The following is a 20,812-nucleotide window of genomic DNA, read 5'->3' as shown; positions in this document are numbered from 1 at the left end:
TCTGACAATGAAAGAGGCACTCCTCCTTGGCACCTCTCTTTCTAGTCTCCTTTTTGACCACACATTCAGCCATCAGATAGGTTGATATCTTGGAGTAGAGGATCATTCTCGTTTACTTTTAGTTCTTTGTGATTGCATTTCTGGACCTTAATCTTGAAGAAACCTCTTTGTTTTTAAGGCATTGTTTTTGATTCCCCACCATAGGCCACCAGATTTTCATGACCTTTATAAATCTCCACAGGTACGATCAGATTATGAACCGTGATGAGTAAAAAGGGCCAAGGATGGTGAACTGTTCTGATAACACTAGTTGTTACCCTGTCCTTTCCTCTCACATCCAAGGCGGTACTACTATAACAATAACATTAAGTCCTTCCTAATTTACTTTAAGAACGGAACCTATAAAACTTTAGTATTTAACTGCTTTTAGCAATGAATGATTTGCAGTACACCTCACTATTGATCATGCCACTGAAATCAACCCCTGCTGTCTTGAGGTAGTTTCTATAAATAGCTAATCCCATCTTTTGGGTATTTTATTTGTTTCCTTCTCAGAGGATAACGGTTTTTTTTCTTAGTTCTGGGAAGATATTGCACTGTAGTCCTTTATGTATTGACAAAAAGACTGCCTATTTCTTTAATGAAGAATTTTCCCTCAGCATGAGAATCCAGCATCTTTATGAGTTATTTTCCATGAGTGTACAGGGACCAAACATCTGGAGTCCCCTGAGTCCCGGTTAAGATAAGTCATCATAACAACACATGTTCTGATTAATACCCCATTTCCCTTAGCCATTTGTTCATAAAAACTCCTGTGACCTATTTACTTAACAAATGTAGGTGTATGTACTAACATATGGAGCATCAACAGTGAAGAAATGATATGGTTTAGCAAGAAAAGCCATGAGATATTTGTTTTTCAAAACATTTTGCATCCTTGTTTTCTCAAGTAGTAAGATAACCCAAGGGTCTAAACCATGCACTCCCATATCCCTGTCGAAGGAAAACTACAAAAAGTTTGATAAATGCAGGAGAGGATTGCAAAATTATTTTTTAGCTGCCTGTTATTCTCATGTATCTGGATAAAACCTCACTAATTAGATTTTAAAGGGTTTTGTTGCAAAACATTTTGATTGATATACCTAAGTGTTATTTTCTAGTTATTTTCAGAAGCTGTGCTGTAGGTTGACCCAATAAGAGTTATTGTGAGTTCAGCAACGCTGAAACCCAACACAGTGGTTTTTTGGATGGATTTGGAGGAAGACTAGTAACCATTCCATGATATGTGGATAGGACATGGCCAAAGGGGTGAACTAAATAATGTTCCTGCTCTTTTTACTACCGACTTATACTCTTGAGAGCTTGGAAGTACAAAGGCTATTACTTACACATGGTTCTAGTATCGGTGAGTCACAGTGAATCAGAACAGTTAGCTCTTTCAGTTACAAACATGCATTTCAAACCAATATAAACTTCCAGGTTTAGTGAATATCTTTGTGCTTCTCAAGGAGGGGGTATAATAGGTATCCTTGTGATGGATCATAAAGGAACAGGTGGCATGCTACTACTATCATCCTCCTGTCCACTTTTGTGCTTTTGGAATTCACATTTGTAGTATTGAAACAGTAACTGAAATATATATAGTATATACATGTGTATGTATATTGCATATATAGGTGATATAATCTATATAATACAATGTAAGATTGGTGGGTTTAAAATAATTAAATTGTGTTATACCAAAGAAAACTTCTGAAGTCAATTCATGCTTTTTATATTGCCACTTAGATTCTAGTCTCTTACCAAATAACTACATAGTAGAAATGTCAAATAAAAGTATATTAGGTGCACTTTGGTAATGACAAAATTAATCTTTTTAAACAACTTTTCCCTTGGAATTACTGGTATATAAGCTTTCGTTGTTTCACTTTATCTTCTAGACATTTCGTTACACTCTTAATGTACCATTGTATTTTTAAAGGAACCCAGTCTGACAGAAAGGATTATAATTTTGTAACTGTGGAAAATGTGATTTTTCCCCCTCAACACTGATGTCCAGGATTAAAAATAACTTCTTAGTATTCATGAAATAAATATTTATCTATTATTCCCCTAAAAATTTAGATTTTGTCAGATTCTACACAGGGAATGGGAGGAACACAAGTAACAATGCATTTGTCAAAAGAAGCTCTATTAACATTATAAAAAAATTCATTAAAATAACAGCTGCCTTTGCAATAAATATGTGCCAATTTCAGGAGCTAGCACTGTCTTGTTAACGCCATTTCTTTTCTAGACACCCACACACTAGGAGATCCGTTAAAAATGCAGTATCAAGCAAGTATCGAAGCTTCCTCTGTGTTTATTCTTAGCATTCTCCACAGAAGGGCACCACAATCTTCAAGTGACATCTGTATTTCATAAGTATTAGCCCTCTATCATACATGCTATTTTTATTTTCTACTCTGGAGCCACAGTGAAAACTTGAGAAAAAATATTTCTTTCTTCTTTCACTTACTTTGAATCTTACATTGCTTTTCCTGAACTAATAAAATTGAGAAAACATGAAGAGCAGTCATAATGTTTCAGGTCTAAAATTCTAGCCCCACTTTCTCTGAAGGACTTCCTTGGTCTCTATGGTCTCTGGCTTCTTGTTGGCTTCAAAAACAGCAGATTCAAAGACTGGTCAGAAATAAAAACTTTCGAATGCAGACAATTCTAGGTTGTCTCACCGGCACCAAGGAGTGGTATGGGCTGCTGCTGCCTGCTGTTTACTTACCTCTCAAGAGTGGGGCAGGCCTGGGAGCACTTACAGAGTCAAATGTTTTCATTGTTTCCTTAGGCATTAAAGTACTAATTTCTTAATAAGAGACGAACAACAGTAAAACACCTTGGGCAGTGTGGGGCAGAGAGGGAGAGTTATTCACAGATTTTTAGTTTGGAAAGACCATGCTGTGTAAAGGGAAAGAGAAGGCAGAAAAGTTAGAGATTAAAACTTTAATACCATCATTATTCTCAGTGATAGCACAGATGCCATGGATCAAAAGAAAAGAAAAAATTGGGGCTGCCGTCTTTTGTTCTGTTCTTATTCTGTGAATTTGGATCAAATGGGTAAATTTTAAGAGCGCATCATGTTGGCATAGGCAAGGTTTCAGGAAGTTAATATTCCGTAAATTTACTTACTTACTTTGCCTGTCCACCTATTCATCCATCCATCCATCCACCCAGCTATCTTAGCAGGGTTGTAGCATTAGTATTACATGCAGTGAAATTAACTTAAAACAATCATACTGTAATCATATCCGTTATCATTTGGGGCAGGGAGAAAGCAGGCAGTATATGTTTTTGGATATTTAGGGATAACCATTTAAAATAGCACTTAAGACCTAAAACAGTGAAATCTCTGGATAAATTCTAACAGCTATATCTAAAATAATATTTGCTTGTTTTTAGCATTTCCTCATTCTTAAAAAAACAAACGAAACCAGAACCCACTTATAAGCCCACAGAAATTCTACTAGACATCTAAAATTGGGTTTGATTTTGCCACATTTATTCTTCCTTTCCATTGCTTACTGTGTTTTGTTGTTTTCATAGAAAGTTGACTCCATAAGGAGGCAGCTATGGTAGAGTTTCTGGAACTCGAAAATCTGGTTTGAATCCCAGCTCTGTTCTCAGCCAAGTCAGCTTATTTCTTTGAGCTTGGATGATAGTTGAATCAGGCTGTAAAAAATCAAAACCAAGAAAAATGAAAAAGAAAAGTGTTTACAGTTGTTTTTCAAGCCTGGTGCCAGATTCGTAGATGATCTAGGAATAAACATTATGACAGATAAACACATTTTAAGAGTCAAATCACGTTAAATCGAAATTTAAGCCTCTTCTTAAAACAATTATCTTCAAACAGAATGGTTTCAGACAGCATCTCCACTTACCTGTAGGACGAGTAGCGTGGGAAGAGTGGAATAAGCAAGGCCACTCTGTTGTCAATTTCCACCTCCTTTATTCTCCAAATGAAGTTGCTGAAACATTTTTTTGTTGTGGATTTCGTTGGAGTAAATACGGTTCTGTGAATTCATACAGCCTGTGCCTCAGGATTCAGAGCCTCCATGGCTGCCCCTTTGAGAGACGCAAGAAGTCTTTGGTCAAGGGGCGGGTGGGTCGGTGGATGGCACTCCCTTAGATATTTTCTCACAGTATCCCAAGTTAGGTGAAGATATTTTCCATTTCTGCTTATAGATCATAAATAGGTGGCTGAGTTTAACTGCCTTTTGTGGCCTCCAAAAAGCCAATGTAGATTTACAATCAATAAAATCCAGAGACCCTAGAACAAAAAAAAATAATTCTTTATCTCAGTTAAATGCAGAGTGGCCACTTACTTGTCTTCAGGAACCTATTTTCTTAATGCTTTGTGGTCTTATCCAATTTTAGCTTAAAATGCTTGTCCAATTTTAGTTTAAACTGAAAGCTAAGATGCAAAACCCAACCACAACAGAGCAAATATAGGACACTCAGAGCTAAGGGAGGAAGTGTGGAATGAGTAGGGAGCAAGCCTGATTTACAGACCACATCAAAACCACATGTACGACAGGTGCCCCTTCTCCGGGGTGTTAGTCTCCACAGTGGGGCAAATTCTTCAAAGGAAATACATGCTTTTGACATATTCTACCTTATTATTGAATAAAATATAAAATAAATACATTTATGATTTTCTTTTTAAATTTTGTTTCCTGCTATGAAAAGATTTTCAAAAAGGTGAGAGACTTCCTACCCAACATTATGCTTCTGTATCTGTCCCATCTACCTGATACTTATTTAATTCACTTCCTTTCAATTAAAAAATGATTTGTTGAGTATGTGCAGCATGTCAGGCATTGTAATATATGCAAAGAGTTAGGAAGATAAGTGATGTTTCTCCTGCCCTCAAGGAATCTACATCTTGTAGGTAGCTGTGATAGGACACACCTTATAGCAAGTGCCCTAAGAGATTTAGAAACAGAAACTACTTTTGGGAGAACCTGTGTTTGGGAAGGCTAGGAAGTCATGCAAGTCCCAGACCCAGCTACAGAGCAGCTTTTTTTTTTTTTTTTAAGATTTTATTTGTTTATTTGACGGACAGAGATCACAAGTAGGCAGAGAGGCAGGCAGAGAGAGGAGAAAGCAGGCTCCCTGCTGAGCAGAGAGCCCGATGGACCCCAGGACCCCGGGACCATGACCTGAGCCAAAGGCAGAGGCTTTAACCCACTTAGCCACCCAGATGCCCCTACAGAGCAGCTTTTACTGTTGGTTGTACTTAATGAACACAGATGCAGCTTAGACACACGTTTCCTTTATTTACCTCTTCCCTCCATCCCTTAACCAGAAGACGGCGGAGGGGAGGGTGGACATCCACAGCCAGTCACTTCCCATCTCATTCAGAAGTAATGACTGGAAAAGGAAAAAGGTCTTCTTTCAAGGGCCTTTGGGGTCCATTAAGATCCTAGATGGAGTTCTTTCCATCTCTGGAACCCCGCAGGCTGGACAGCTGGCTGCTGTTCACAGAGGCTTCATCAAAGAAGATGTGAATCACTTCCCTTGTTGGCTAATTGAGGCTCACTGGTATAACAGTGGTCCTTGTCAGCTCTCCCTAGCATCCTTCCAACCAATGGGTCATTTATTAAACAATCAACCTCAGACTTACATCATCATAATAAAATTGGGTTTTATATTTGGGGGGCTGAGGACATCTCCTAGGGTAGGTAGTGCTATGATGACTGTCTGAAAGGAGTCATTACATATGACCTCAAACGGGTACTGGCAGGGCCAAAGCACTCAGGAGGAGGCCTGCCTTGCAACTGCCACCCAGACCAAATTGTGCAGACGATCAGAACCAGGGGGAAATTTCTAGTCCTTGATTTCGGGTTTTATTTCATCCCTTTCCCTCCCTGGCAAGTTCCAGAGAGGCAACTCATGACTTCCCTCACTGCCAGTGCCAGCATCAGACTAAACTGGTCAGAAGTTTTTCTCTTTTCTGTTACTTCTACCAAATGGGTGAAGGTGTTGACGGAGGGTAAACATACATGGAACCAAAATGAGGAAAGAGGAACGACAGGAGGATTCGGATCAATGACTCCTGGAAAATTGAAAATTGATAGTAATTACAAAAGATCAGATAGGGCTCTCTTATTTCTCAACTAGTTCGCTGCCTAATTTCAACTACTTCTCATTTAGGACAGTATCTCAGTCTTTCAAGTTGCATAGGAAATGTTGCTTATCCACAAGTGACTCCTAACATTTCTGTAGGAAAACGGTGTTATCCTTAAAATCTAAGCCACTGTACTCCTCTCCCTGCACAGGAGGGAACCATCTCTAACTATGAGGCATGATAACTTACAGACCCTGCAACATTCATGGGAAGCAATAACATAGGCTTTTTGTTTGTCCTCTGGCTTTTTAGAAATTCTGTCCAAGCCTAGTGAGCTTGCATGGGATAGAGTATGCCATGTGGGGAAAAGAAATCCAGTACTGTCTATTTCCATCAACTTAGTCCTGTTTCCATCTTTGTCTTCCTCCTCTACCACCTCACTCTGGGTCCAGTAGAGAAGTCAGGTGATTTACCCATCTGAATAATGATTTCACTTGGGATACATCTTGCTTTAAACCTTCTTGGGGAAGCTTCTGAGGGGGAGGTGGGTGTACAAAAATTCTAAGAAACATTGCTTCTGGTATGGAAATGGTTGGGATTTGATGAATCTGATTTCTTCCAATCCCACTGACCCCTGAGGCATATTGGCCAGATCTGGCAGTCACTGTCATCTTGGTTCAAAATAAGGTATTTTAGTATCCATATTGCATGAACCAAATGTTTGATAATCAAGTTGAAAGTAACTATTAAGATTTCGAATGTAACCAGTGTTTAAAATTCTCCACGGAGAGTTCCCCTTTATGAACAGAGCAAACGGTGCTACAAAGGAGACAGCAATGACTAGTATGGAAATGTTTAACTGATTCTCCCCGCCCCCCCCCCCGCCTTTTTTTTGTTCCTCAGATTTTTTTCTCCTCAGACCCGGCGGGTGAAGAAGGGTGGGGGGAAAGGCAGCATTGACACTTTTCTTTTTCTTTTTCTTTTTTTCAGATTCAGAAGAGTAAAACACACCTCACATACAATAAAAGAGGCTGCCAGTGTCTTGCATCATTTTAGCTGAGCTTCTTCATTCTCCTTCTCCTCCTTCCACAAAGACCCATATCTGGGGAAGGTGTCCAACTTTCAGAAACAAGCCCCCCCACCCCCAACTTGGCCTTCCCTCATGCCACCTCCTTCCAAGAGATGGCTCTCTGGGAGCTGGTTTGAGGTCTAAGAACTCTGGGGAAATCCTCCCCCAAGCAAACCAAACAACTTGAGCTTTTTGCACAAACAGAAACAAAACATGAAGGGACTTCCTCAGAATTCTTTGCTAATGCTCTGGCTTTCAAGGCACCTGTCTGGCCTGATGAGGATGGACATCCTGGATATGCTGAGGGAGGCCTGAAAAAGCCACATGCACAGTAATTGCCATCTTACTACTGTCGATGCCGTTCCTTTAAATTGTTATTTTTTTAACTGGCTACTGATGGTGGATACAGTCGTGCTGGCCCTTCATCACAGCTAAGATGATGACTCCAGTCTCTGGTTGTTTCTTTCCTGAGTCTGGAACATTCTTTTTCTCCAGTTTTCTTTCAGACTTAAAAATTGTTCTTATGCTTGTCTTTCCATTTATATAGGACATTCTTTTTTTTTTTTTAAGAGATTATCCTATAGGACTCTTTATTTGTAAATGCTTAATTTATCTGTGCTTTCATTAATATAAACCTGAATGTTTCCGCTGATGACCATACTGTTTAGGTGGGAGACACATTGTTTTCATTGGGTAGCATCCATGACTAAATGGTTACTGAAATTTTTACCACTGGCCGGTCCTCTTCTTTTGGATATTTATGGTTTCACTTGATCACTCTTCTTTCTATTCAGGGAAGTGCTAAGGGAATTAGTATCAGGGAGATTTGTCAAATAACCCTTCTCATTTTAGTGAGTCTTTCAAAATAACACATAGGAGATAATTAACAGCACAAGTCAAAAGAAAACATCATGGACATAGCATGGAAAGAGAATAAAGATTCACCCCCTGAATTCAAGTCAAAAATGAGATCCAGTGGAATCTAAGTAAAGGGTAATTTTATGAGTCTAAATGGTGTGATTTGGATAAAATTGATTCTTAAAAGGTGGTTGTGGTTCCCAAAGGAATCTTTGAGTCCTTCCCAAGAGGAAACCCCATGACTCTGCTGGTGATAGAGTGGGGGTTAGTCATAGGAAGAGAGAGAGAAAGCTAGATGGTAGGCTTAGGTGTATTCCCCATTGCAGATTTAATTTCTACGTTAAAAACACCAAAACAAACATTTAAAAAATCTTCTTATTACTAAAGCAAAACATTGCTATTTCTTCAGACAGAAAGGAGACTGTGTATATAGTCTACAGGGCCTCTTGCCCCACTGAAATATTCCCCAACAGAAAGAGCTGAAGAACTCTTGCATAAAATGCCCAGTTTGTACTGATATTTAAACACAGTTCTTTGGTCAGCTTTACATTTTGCCTTGTAATAACACATATTTTTCTGTTGCTCCCTCTGCTTTTGTAACAGTGACCACAATAAATAATGTGGTCACAAATTCAAACCAGGGGCCTAATAGGTTGAGCAAATGAGTAAAGCAAGCCATGTAATATCAGAGTTACTGTGATCAATGGCAGTTGGTACCAGTGAGGCAGTAAGGAGCAGTAGGGACTGTGAGGAATTGGAGCTTTCTGTATGTTGAGGTGTGTCTTATGGAAACAGGGCAGTTACTAGTCAGCAACAGGATTAGTGCTATGTAGGAAAGAGGTCCTAGATACCTGGGATTTTATATACACCCTCTCCAAATATTTAAATTCTGGCAATGAGTTCAGAAATCTCCAAAGACTGTGCTGGTTGAAAAAAGTATGCCTATGACCCGCACACCATCCATGGGATATCGGTATGCAAACTATGCCCTTTGAGGTGTTATGGTTTTGTACAGGAAGGAGATACAACCAGGGCATGTCCAGTTTTTCATCTTGGAACCTGAACTTTTTACCTCATTTCTGTTCTGTACTTTTGTATGTAGAGCTTTGCAGCCGGTCAAAATAGAAAGCTTACAACGTCCCTTTTATACTCAACAAGTGAGACTAAACAAGATCTGAAAAAGAAACAGGAATATAGCCATTTTTTCTAGCAACAATAAAGACATGGTAATGTTTTCCATTTGCTTTAAGTCACTAATTAGCTGAAAAAGAATGGGAAGGAAGTTTCAATCAGTATAGAACTCTGCTTGGAATTCTCGTTTTGGAGAAGCAAAACTCCATGTAACTCATCTTTAAATCCTTAAAAATTATTTTGGAGGGGCATTGAGTAAAACTGCAAAATTATCAACTTTTTGAAAATATAAACCAATGTATTATTGTAATATTAATTACTACTGGAGTTGATAAAACATTGACATTATGATCCCCAGTCAGTATTGACTGGAAGGACAATATTTCCAAAGCTCTGGTGCACTTTCTGTGGTCTTTCTGTTCTCTTGAAAAAGCTTCCAAAGGAGCAGCGATGTGGGATATACATTCTTCCCTTTTTTGGAGTCTGGCATCTTACTCAGTATTACACTGTCAGGCAGAAAGCAAGGGCTTACACACCTGAATTAAGAATTGATCAGCAGTAAAGGGACATTTCCACCATAGACAAACCACAATTTCTACCTGTCCCTGGGTGCAACACTTTCCAAATGAAGTTGACCCTGAAGTTGGGGGTCCCTATGTCACCAAAGAGCTCCACATCCAGGTTTTGTGGATGTGGTAAGTTTTGAGACATAATGACCGATCCACTGGGAGGTCTTCATTCCATCTTTTATTCATGCCAACCTTTCTTAGGTTATGAGCCCTAATAACTTATAGCAGCAGGCAAGAGATTCATTTCTAGCCCATTAAATTTAAATGGATTTTCTTCCATTACCCATTTCATTCTTGGAGCTTTTCAAAACTGTTGAAAACATCTGACAGGATCCCATTAAAGGCCTGATACACTTAAACAGTAAAATAGTATCTACACATCTGAGAGCCAAAGAAGAATCTATCGTGGCTGTTTATTTCATTTGCAGAACTAAAGCCACTGTATTGTATTTTCCACCTAGAACCATGCCTTTAGTAAATTTGGAGAGTGAGCAAGTCAAGAACAACATTATGATGGGATATGAGGCAGAAGGCAGACGAACAGATGGAGACCAATTTTGTAATCCTAATCCATATTTTGGGAGTAAGAGTACTGGTCTTTTTGTATCACTTCTGTGATGGATCACTTTTCTCTAGATAGATGATAGATAAATAGATAGATAGATATAGATAGAAATAATATATATTTTCTTCTATTCTTCACCGTTGAGCAGAGACATGATAAACATGACTTCATATTGTCCTCTGTGGACTATAGGGAAAAACAAAAGAAAAAAAGCAGTAAGTCTTTTTCTCATAATGAGAGAGAGATTCTAAGATTAAAGCCTATGTATGCAGTATTATATCCCCAATAAAGGATATTCCAGTTGGAAACGTTGTTCTGATTCTGAGATCCCCACACATCCCAACAGGAGCTGCAGTGCTGCTCCCCCCACACCAACCACCACCGAACACAGCCCAGAGACAGTCAGCATTCAGGAAGCAGGTGCACAACTGTCTAGCTGTGTTCTGTTATCCACCTGTGAGTGCCAACAGAGCCCAACATCTCCTATATGCCAAGCATATCGCTAAAGGCTTACTTTCTAAGGATATGCAGACATACCCTAGTGACATGAGTAGCTTATCATAAGGGATAGAAATTGCAGGTGGTTTGGGGAAAATTGTCAGAGCAAGTTTATGAAAAAAATAAAAATAAAATAAAAATTTCTCTATGGCTTTCAGATTTAAGAAAAATAAAATAAAAACAGAACAAAACAGGATTTAGCTGAAATTGTTCTTCCAGAAGAGATGATGACACCAATCTATATGAAATACCAGTGAACTTATTTGTAATCCAAGTTGAAATAGTTAAAATCCAAAGTGGACTGTCTTGCAGCAAATAGGAGATCCTATATGTGCGGCGTGGGGAATCGTTGCCCAATTTTGCTCTGCTGATCTTATGGTTGGTACAGCACTGAACCACAGAAAAGTGGACATTAAAGAACATAATGGTGCAATAATGATGTTGTAATTAGATCTTATGTGTGAATAAATGGAAAGTAATACTTATGATTCATCAATATTGCTCCAGCATTAAAGGCCTCATTATCACTTAGAAAGTGAACTTTAAAAAAAATTGTAATGAATGGCACAATATTTCTATGAAACATTCCTCTGAGAACCGGGGACACATTACCTGCCAAGAACAGATTTCAGTTAAGACTTCCTCTCGTCAAAGACCCTGAGCATTGGGGTGAGAGTAGATTAGAATGGTGGCAGAGCCACCTAGAACATTTGACAGAGTTCAGTTAATTTGGGTTCAGAGAGGTTAGAAAAAGATGGGAAGTAGTCCTTTGGATGTTCTTGACATCTGTAAAAGACTGCATACTTCTCTAGGAAAGTCTGCAGTCCTCAAGGATTGTTTCCTTGAAAGAACACCTTGTTTTTACATTAAACAAGGGTGGGTACAGTGGGAGACCAAGACTGAAAAATTCATGGAAATCCATTTAAACATTATTACTTTCTGGTTCTTTTAACTAATCTGCCCCCACCTCTCCCATTTTTCATTAAAATATTGTAGATGTATTTGAGATGGATTTACATTTATTCTGGATCCTGTTCCCCAGTAGAAGTGGATCCACACTGGCCATGGCTGGCTTCCCTCAATGAACTTGGACCCAGTGTAGATTGCTATCCACTGAGCCAGGAGAAGCAGGGGGTGGTGTGTGGGTCCTTTCAGCACCCTAGGGGCACACTTATTCAACCTCCTTTGGGAAGAGCGTGCATCTCTGGAGATACACGCTGGCTGGAGCAGGCCAGGGGGTACCCTCATGGAGGCTCCCACCTTTGGTCGGCTTCGGCCATGATCACTGAACCCATGTATTTTCATGGGAGCGGCCTTCTTAACCTGCAGAAGAATTTCTCTGCCAGGTTATGGTGCAGGGTAATTCATTTAAAATAAAGCTCATTAAAACCCAATAGCTATGGATTGGCTTTTAAGTAGATTGCCCTGGAGGCACGTTGTTGTAGAGTCTTTGCTTCTTTGTCATGATCTATCTTGGGGTAGGTATTCGTATACTTGTGTCCTTGTCTTTGAGTGGGTATATGTATGATAGTACAGAGACAGAGTCACACACCAATATACATAGATTTATAGTAAAAACCTACAGCTGTAGGTATCGTCCAGTAGCTGATTCTAGAGATAGAACTGTAGAGTATACATTTTCCTTTATTTCTTGCTTTGATATTTTTATACAATTTTATATGCTGTAAAAAATTTTTAAAAAATATTTGCTATTTTCATTTGTAGAGCTCAGTTGGGTTTTTATCGGCTCTGGTTCCCACTGTACAGCCTGCTTCCTCCTCCTACCTAATTTAAGAGTCTTCTCCTTTTTTCATACCTTTCTTTTACCTTTCCCTTCTTTTCTTCTCCCATTTTCTACCTTCATAACTCCTTCTTTTGCCTCTGTCCAGGCAAGCCATTCTGCCTGTGGTATCATTTTAGCACAAGGAAACACAAAATAATGGGGGAAAGAGAAGCATCTTTTTCCAGTGGAATTAACATGAGGAAATGTCAGGTGCCAAGGACGGGATAGGTAGCTGCGGAGTAGGGAAAAGATTGAGGAAAGGAAGCAGGAAAAAGAAAATCCTCATGGGAGATCAGTTACCCAAAGCAAGATGAGTCACTCTGAGGCTAATGTAATGCCGTCACCTTCCCTCAGTAGAGAGCACAAGAATGGCCGGTGCTCACCAGGGGTCTGTAGCCCATCTCCTGGCATGGGTGCTGGCCCTATGTGAATGGATAACTCAGCTCATCTCAGCCTTAGACTTTGTTGCTGTTCAGCTGAATTTGTGAGAGGTGTCTGGACTAATACAGGGAATGTTTAACAAGATTCAAAAGAGGGAGGCAAGCAGAACCCAAACCCCCAAACTCAGTCCAAATCATGCCAAATAAGTACTTCTTTGAGGGATAAGGAGGAGATTTCTGGATGTGTTCTGAGAATGCTCCTCCAAAAGGGAAGATGGTAAAATGTACTTATGTTTGTTTTTATAGCGATAAGAGGATGTACTTCCATGATGTAAAATAGCTCTCTAGCAGATAAAAAGCAGGTTGCAATTTGCATTTGTATATCACAGGGCAAGAGAATGGCCATCCATTCTGAAGAAGAGTGTTTTGTTCCCTATGATGCTGGTTTGTACGAAAACAAACTATTCAAATACCATAGCATCACACCTCGAAATGCAAAAATTATTCCTCAAGATTCATGTAAAACAGAAATGCTAAACTGCTCTCAATAAACTCAAGATGTGTTTCTTGTAAATCTTTATTGCACAGATGAGGCTGACAGTCTGTTGATGTATAATTTCCCCCATCATCTAGTGATGAATAAGTACCTGTATGTTCTTCCGATTACCAAATAAAAACAAATGAGTTAATAATCTCTTGATTGGAATTTGAAAAATCAAATGCTGTTTTTTTCTTTCTTTTCATGTTTTTATGTTTTCTGCTGTTGTCTGTGTTCTGTCCCAGATATGGAGCTGCCCAAGAGCTCACTCAACCATCTGTCTCTTTTGTATTCCTCTGAACGCCACATAATACCCATACCAAGTGCCTTTGCCTGCACCCTAGAAGCTACACAGTAAAGCTTGACTCATGTCATCTTTTCTGAGGGACGAGGTGGATGGGTTATGAAAAGCTCCTCAGGGCTTAGGAAGTGTCAGCATTCATGGAATGAAGCTGGCCTCCATATGTTTCGTTTTCTTCTGGGTACAATGACACGGTTTGACAATCCTGTGATGCCAGTTTTCAAATTCCGGGCTTTTCATCTTTCTTTCTCTCTTGAAGGGCCTACCTGGCAATATTTTATTTCTCTCCAGTAGTGGACATGAGGGGTCTGACTAGGAAATAGTCATTACCCCTGTTTGTGGGTGTACTAGTGATTTACATCCAGGAGGGCACCCAGCCCACCTCCTTTTCACTGGCCACAAAGAGGGACTTGTCTAGCAGGAAGGATGCATCTGACACAGATAGCACACCCTGCCCAGCCACCTCCCTATGCTGTTCCTGTATAGAACCCCGCTGGATTATTACCCTGACAAAGAGGGCGGTGACGGCCCTCCAAAGTGGCTGTGTTTGCCATGCATTGAAACATATTTTTAAAAATTCTTTTTCTGAAACCTGAAACAGAACTTACTCATTTTTAAAAACAGAAAACTATAATAAAATTAAATTCACCTGTAATACCATATCCAACAATCATTCACTGTCAGTTCTTTCCTCATTTCCGTATGGTTTTTCCTTTGCGGAGGCCATACAGTGCTATATATTTACTTTTGTGTTTTGGTTTGTTCACATAACGTTGGATTATAAGCACTGTCCCATTTAAAAAAAAACCCTCTTTATTAATATAATTTCAGTAGCAAAATAATAATTCACTTGGCTCTAGCACAGTTTGTTTAACCAACTCTCTGCTGTTGGACAATTAAGTCACACGTATTTCATGTTTACTTACTTATTTAGGGGAGTTCTTTGTATATAAGGCTCTATCGCATTTCTGAATATCTCCATTGGATGAATTTATAGATGTACAGCTACAGAGTCAAAGCTTGTGAACATTCGTTTGACTCGTCATTTGCTGGCCCAGTTCCAAAGCATGTTCACCTACTAAAACAGCTATATCTAAAGAGCATGTACTGTTGCTTGTCTGAATAAGTCTTGTGGTTTTAGTCATTGTTCTCTGTGATGAACAGAGATCTGGTTATAAAGCAGGCATGGTATCACAATGGGTGTATGGGGCAGGAAAAAAGGAATATGTAGTGCTAATTGATATACTATTGGAAAATGACTCTTGGGGAAGTATGGGTGGGTTTGAAGCCCTCCAAACCCTTCAGTGATGCCCCAGCCCTGAGCAGAACATGGGCTTCTCTTGATGCTCTTGTGTCAAGGATGGGAAGAGGCAGAACTGGAGACTTGTCCCAAGACAGCAGGCAGTATCTTGTTGCCTTCTGCTGCACCCCAAGTGGAACACAGAGGTGTTAGAAGATGTGCTGAGTCATAGAGATCAGAGGTTGTGGGTATCTCAAAGGCAGACATTGCAAAATGCTAGAAGAAAGGGATTGAAAATGCCCAGTAGGGTGATGAACGCTTTTCCTACTTCCGTCTTTCAGCACCTCCCCTGCCCGTGGGATCTGTCTGCTGGCTTGTAACAACATTCCTGCTGTTGCCCCATTACTAATGATGACGCTCAATCTCAAGGGCTCTTAAAATACCCTTTCCCGGCAGGCTTGGTGGTGCTCACCCTGTTTTGCAGAAGGGAAATGATTTGTTCAACATCGAGCTGCGTATCCCTGGGGTTTATTGCTTATCTCTCGGTCCTGAGTCTTAGGTGTGTGTATCTGCCCCAAGGTCGGTTGTCACTTCCATCAGTGTCCTCTGCTCCAGACTCTTGATGAATTGGATTCATTGCCCTTTAGCTGAACCAACCAAGGACATTAATTTGAAATATCTGAGAGCTATGCGTTTGTCAAAAGATACTTCCAGTCACACAAGCTGCAGTGATGACATTTCTGCCCCGAGCTGACTGATTGGGTTGTTTATTCTTTGAACATTCACATGCCGTGGGTCAAGGACAATGTGATCTGTGACCTTAAAATGCTTATCTTCCAAAGATGACATATTAGCGAATCTACACACACACCCTTTCTTTCGAATATGAACTAATAATAAACACTGTATCGCACAGCAGTTTGCTAAGCACTTGTACGTGTGAACTCTGACTTGATCCTCACAATTGTATCCTGAAATGAATGTTTCTGAATTTTTAGAGATGAGGAAAATGAAACTTGGCAATGTCATCCCTGATGTAGTTGTTTACTCATGGTTTCATTTTACCTACTTCATTTATAAAATATTTTGGAATTCTAAAATCACATCAACGTCATCAATTTAAAAAAAAATTAAGAAAGCAGAATAAAATCAGAGACAGAAAGGAGCTAGCATAAATGGAGTAAACCGTGGTAAATGTTAGTGTGTGGTCATGCAAGCTGTATTGGCCCCCCCAGTTCCCAGCTTTATGTCATAAATTGGATCTGAGTTTCCTGGAAACCTAAATAAAAATGAAAAGAAACCATGTAAAAGATTCACATCATCTATGAGGATCAAGCACCTTGGTTATTCAGAAGCAAGAGCACTTGCCCTGACAACTGAAATACTGTTGTTAGGTATTCACTGAGTGTGTGTTTCTCACTCATGGCCACAGAGCAGGCTCAACAGGGAACGTGAGAAATGCCCATGCCTGGGCCCCACTCCAAACCCACTAAACAGCATTTCTGGGGAGAAGTGCCTGGGTATCAGCATATTTTCTTTACAACTCCCCAGACGATCCCAATGTGTAGCCAGGTTTGAAAAGCACTGACAGTGAGTTCCTAGTCATTCACAGAGGAGCATCCCAAGTAGATATCTACAATAAATCCCAGAGAGGGTTCTCTGGGTCCCAAGATGTTCTGCTGGCGTGAAACAGTAGGGCACAATTTGGAAGCTGATCTGGACCTAGACTACATCTTTCAGCTAGTGTCTCTGATGTTCTCCTTAGGAATGGGAACGAGGGAAGGGGTGGAGTTTTAGAACATGAAACTTACAGAAGTTGGATATTATTTCCACAAATGGAACTGTGCGTCAAGTGTAGGTAATTTGGTGGCTGCGGCATGGAAAATGGTTTCAGGAACCCAACCACAGTGAATAGGGAGCCAGTGGGAGGTTGACTCAGACCCTAAGCACCCATGGTGGTCCATGATGTCGCCTGAAGGGTTGGGGAAATCGCAAACAGGTATCTTATATGTCTCCACCTGCTACCTGTTCGTGACTCATGATGAGGAGAGGCGTGGATGATTTCTCCCTTTACCTGATATATCGGGCATTTCATCAAGCACACAGAAAAACTAATTCCCTGTCTAGAGCACTTGTAGTCTACTGTTCCACTGCGCAAGGCTCCCAGAAGTTCCCATCTCATTCAGCGCCTGCGAAGAACATACCAAGGGAGTGAAAAGGTGCCAGCCTCAAGAAAACTGCAGACATTTAGAAGATCATCGTAGGTGATTTAAAAAAAAAAAAAATTGCACCAAGCATTTCTATGAGATCTCCTGGTACTAGGGAATGTTTCTACAAGTAATAACACTGGAAGCTTGTCATTCAGTGCTTTGCCAAGTTTTCAAGTGCTCACATAGGCAACATTACGTTTGATCTCTCGGGTTCACAAGAGTATCTGTAGAAAGCGGAGTGTCATATTTTCCAACAGTGAGAAAAGAAAAAGGAAATTTCTTTCACGCGCAGTTTTCCAAGCCTGCATGAAGATCAGAATCACCCGGGGCACTTGTCAAATATCCAGGCCCTTCAGGAAATCCTGGCTCACCAGTGATCCGTTGGGCTTGAGAATCTGGTTTAGTTTTTCCTTTTTATTAAAATTATTGCTTAGGTTTTTCTCATCCTTAGGCAAATTTAGGATAACTGCATTTGAAGGCATTCTGGATAAGGGATTAGTCAAAAAACAGCAAGAGTCTTGGGGAAAAGTTTCTCTGGGTTTGAACTCTGAAGGATCTTGGCTTAAGGATTGCCCCAGACACTCAGTAGCTTTCTGCAAATTATTTAAACCTTTGTGTCCAAATTCCACAAAATGGGAATTATTTTACCACCAGAGAGTTAGTATCAGAAAAGATAACTAATGTACATTTAAATGTCTATAACGAATATGGTGCTTAGAACAGAGTAATTACGTGATGGGCAGCAGTGACTATTACTAATGACCAAGTGGTCAAATTGTGAATCCCCGCTCTGAATAAAAAAACCTGAACCCAGCCTCCATCCTAAAGCAATGGTTCTCAACTGAGGACAATTTTGCTCCTAGGGAATATTTATCATTTTCGGAGGTCCAGAGGACATTTTTGATGGATCACGACAGGGGAAGTGCTACTGACACCCAGTGGTCAAGGCCAGGAATGCAGCTAAGCATCCTACTATGCACAGAACAGCCTGCTCCTGTGGCCCAGGTGTGCTGCTGCTGAGAAACCCTATCCTAAATGGACAGAGAGACAAGGACAATGTTTCATGAGCAGAGGGATAAATGCTTTGAGTCCATAGCGTCCCTGTGTAAATGCAGATTCAGTGGAACCCAGAGGCACTTGTCGTGGATCAGAAGGGGCTCTGGACAATGTCAGAAGCATGGGTCTGCATCCCGGTAGTACCCCGGATCAGGGCTGACTGTGTAGGATATGGTATGAATCGGACCCCCTGGAGTTGTGCAATAAGGCAGCCCTGGACCTGACCCAGAGCATCACTTTGGGCAAATCATTTCAACTCGGGTGTCAGAGATACCTCATTCTGCCAGTCATCATTAGACCCACCCGGGGAACTTGTTGACAGGCAAACTTCTAGCTCTGTTCCCTGGATATTTCACTTTAGGAGGCTCAGGAAAGGACTCTGGAAGCCATATTTATAAAAATTTCCTCAGGGACTTTGAAATCACGGTCACAGCCAGGTTTGGGCTCTCTGATTTCCCTGCCAACTCTGATATTCAGGGCATATACAAGACCTGGACAATGGAGACGTGAAGTTCTGCCAGATATAGCTTCTCTCACCTCATGCACATTAACCATCTTTGTGGCTCTGAGGTATTTGGACTCATTTTGTGTTTTCTATTTTTACTATTAGTCCTCCTCCTACTATTAACACCACTCTCCCTACTACAGCCAATAGTAATAATAATAATAATAATAATGATAATAAACACAGAATGTCAAGCATAGTACCCTGTTCTTTAAGACTAAAATGAAGCTATCTCAAGCACTATCCCGGGGGTAATTCTCCACATCTTACCAGCGACTCAGGTTCACTTCCAGCTCCGAGTTCCTGCTTCCTCAGATGTAGGTCAGTCCACGGGTCATCTTTCTATCTTTACCCAGGACTGTGGTGACTCAGTTTCTCAATGAACACAACCTCCATAGACCCCAGGCCTGCCTGTGCCAAGTAGACTTTACAAAAAGTTCGCGTAGGGTCCAGGGACTTGTAACACAAATAACCATAAATCATGTGTATCTTCTGTTTAAGAATTCTCTCTGTACTTCTGCGGAGCTCAGACTCCAGACGTCTGCCATGTTGCTGGCTTCCGAAATCCAGGCCTCTTTTGCCCCACTGTGGATGGCAAAATAAAGAAAGAAATGAATGAATGAGTAAATAATCTTTGTATACATGTATATATGTAAGATATATGTGTATCTATGTGAATGTGTTTCGATATGTGCATGTCTACGTCTATATAATAATATGTATGTGTATATATGTGTGTATACACTCACACAACACACACTTACTTACACATTTATGTAAATGTTCTTTTGCACAACAGCTCAGCCCTCCCTTCATTTTGCTCTCCTTCCTGATCCTCACTCCGGGGTCTGCCTTGTCACTCCCTCATGGCCCACAAAACCATTTGTATGAACAGAGATAGATAATCCATTTCCCAGTGGGAGTTCTGATGCCAGCAGCAGGGAGCTCACAGACCCCGATAACCCAGCATTTGTGTAACCTCCTGCACACTCTTGCATACCAAGGTCCCTTTCATCCTCACCAGAACACTTGGAGGTCACTGTGTGATTTCCTTCCTTGTGCAGAAGAAGACCTGAGCTTCCAAAGACTCATGTTAATTGCGTGAGGTCCAACAGAGTGTAAAGGCTATAGGGACAACCCCTACCCCCACCGCTGCCCCTGCCCGATTCCTCGATTCTAAACTGAGAACTTTCCCGTCCACAACAGCAGATCTTTACCTTGGATGCACATGAACATCATCTGGGGGACTTTACTGATGCCGGAGTTCCGCCCTAGTACAATGAAGACAGAATCTGGGGGTGGTGCGTGGGCAATTGTATATTGTATATTTAGATCCACTCCCTGGTGGATCTGAAGTGCAGCCCTCCTCCATGGTGTGTTGGTCCCCAACATACCAACCTACCAACCAGGAAACTGAGAGCCATCACACGCACAGAAGTAAAGGCTGAGCTCCTGGCTCTTCTGGGCCACGGGATACGTGATGTTCCCATGAGCTCACCCAGCCTTCTGCCAAATGTTGTTTTCAGACCCAAACATTTGGATCATTTGATAGTGTTTGAGATGAGCATTTACCCGTCCAACAGGTCTGTCCATGGTCCTGCTCTACCTTACCCCTCTTTTCCTCTTTCCAGGCACAAAGAAGCGCTCTCATGGCTCACCAGCCCCAAGCACTAGCTCCACAAGTCGCCTCACCTTGCCAGGTGGGTAAATGGCACCACACCATAATCTTAGCAATCACAGGGAACAGATAGAACTGGTTTCTCTGATGGACGGGGACTCTGGCCCCTTATCTCTCCAGTCCATCCCACGTTATCAGGGAGATTTTGCCTCTGTCATCAACATTTGTAACATTCCTTCAGGGATGAACATAAGGTACCCATATGTGGCTCATAATCTTTCCTGCTCATTGATGGAAAGAGTAGAATCTTGTTCTTTCTGGATGTTCATCTGGACATGCTATGGAAGAACTTCTTTGAGAGGCAGATGGT

General features: G+C 40.8%; 1 protein-coding gene across 4 annotated transcripts in view; it reads left to right on the top strand.

The window, feature by feature from the left end:
* The window catches only part of PDE1C (phosphodiesterase 1C), a gene marked incomplete at its 3' end in the record, with an annotated part of 305,371 nt that overhangs the window by 266,780 nt on the left and 17,779 nt on the right, over nt 1-20,812 (top strand). For all 4 annotated transcript variants that reach the window (XM_080819137.1, XM_080819135.1, XM_080819136.1 and 1 more), the window contains one exon: nt 20,456-20,524. In XM_080819137.1, the coding sequence (XP_080675263.1) occupies nt 20,456-20,524 (69 nt within the window). The remainder of the gene's footprint in view (nt 1-20,455; nt 20,525-20,812) is intronic.

The sequence above is a fragment of the Martes martes genome (genome assembly GCF_963455335.1).
Source record: "Martes martes genome assembly, chromosome: 11".
In the NCBI taxonomy this organism is placed as follows: Eukaryota; Metazoa; Chordata; class Mammalia; order Carnivora; family Mustelidae; genus Martes; species Martes martes.
This window is presented reverse-complemented; position numbering and strand designations above follow the sequence as displayed.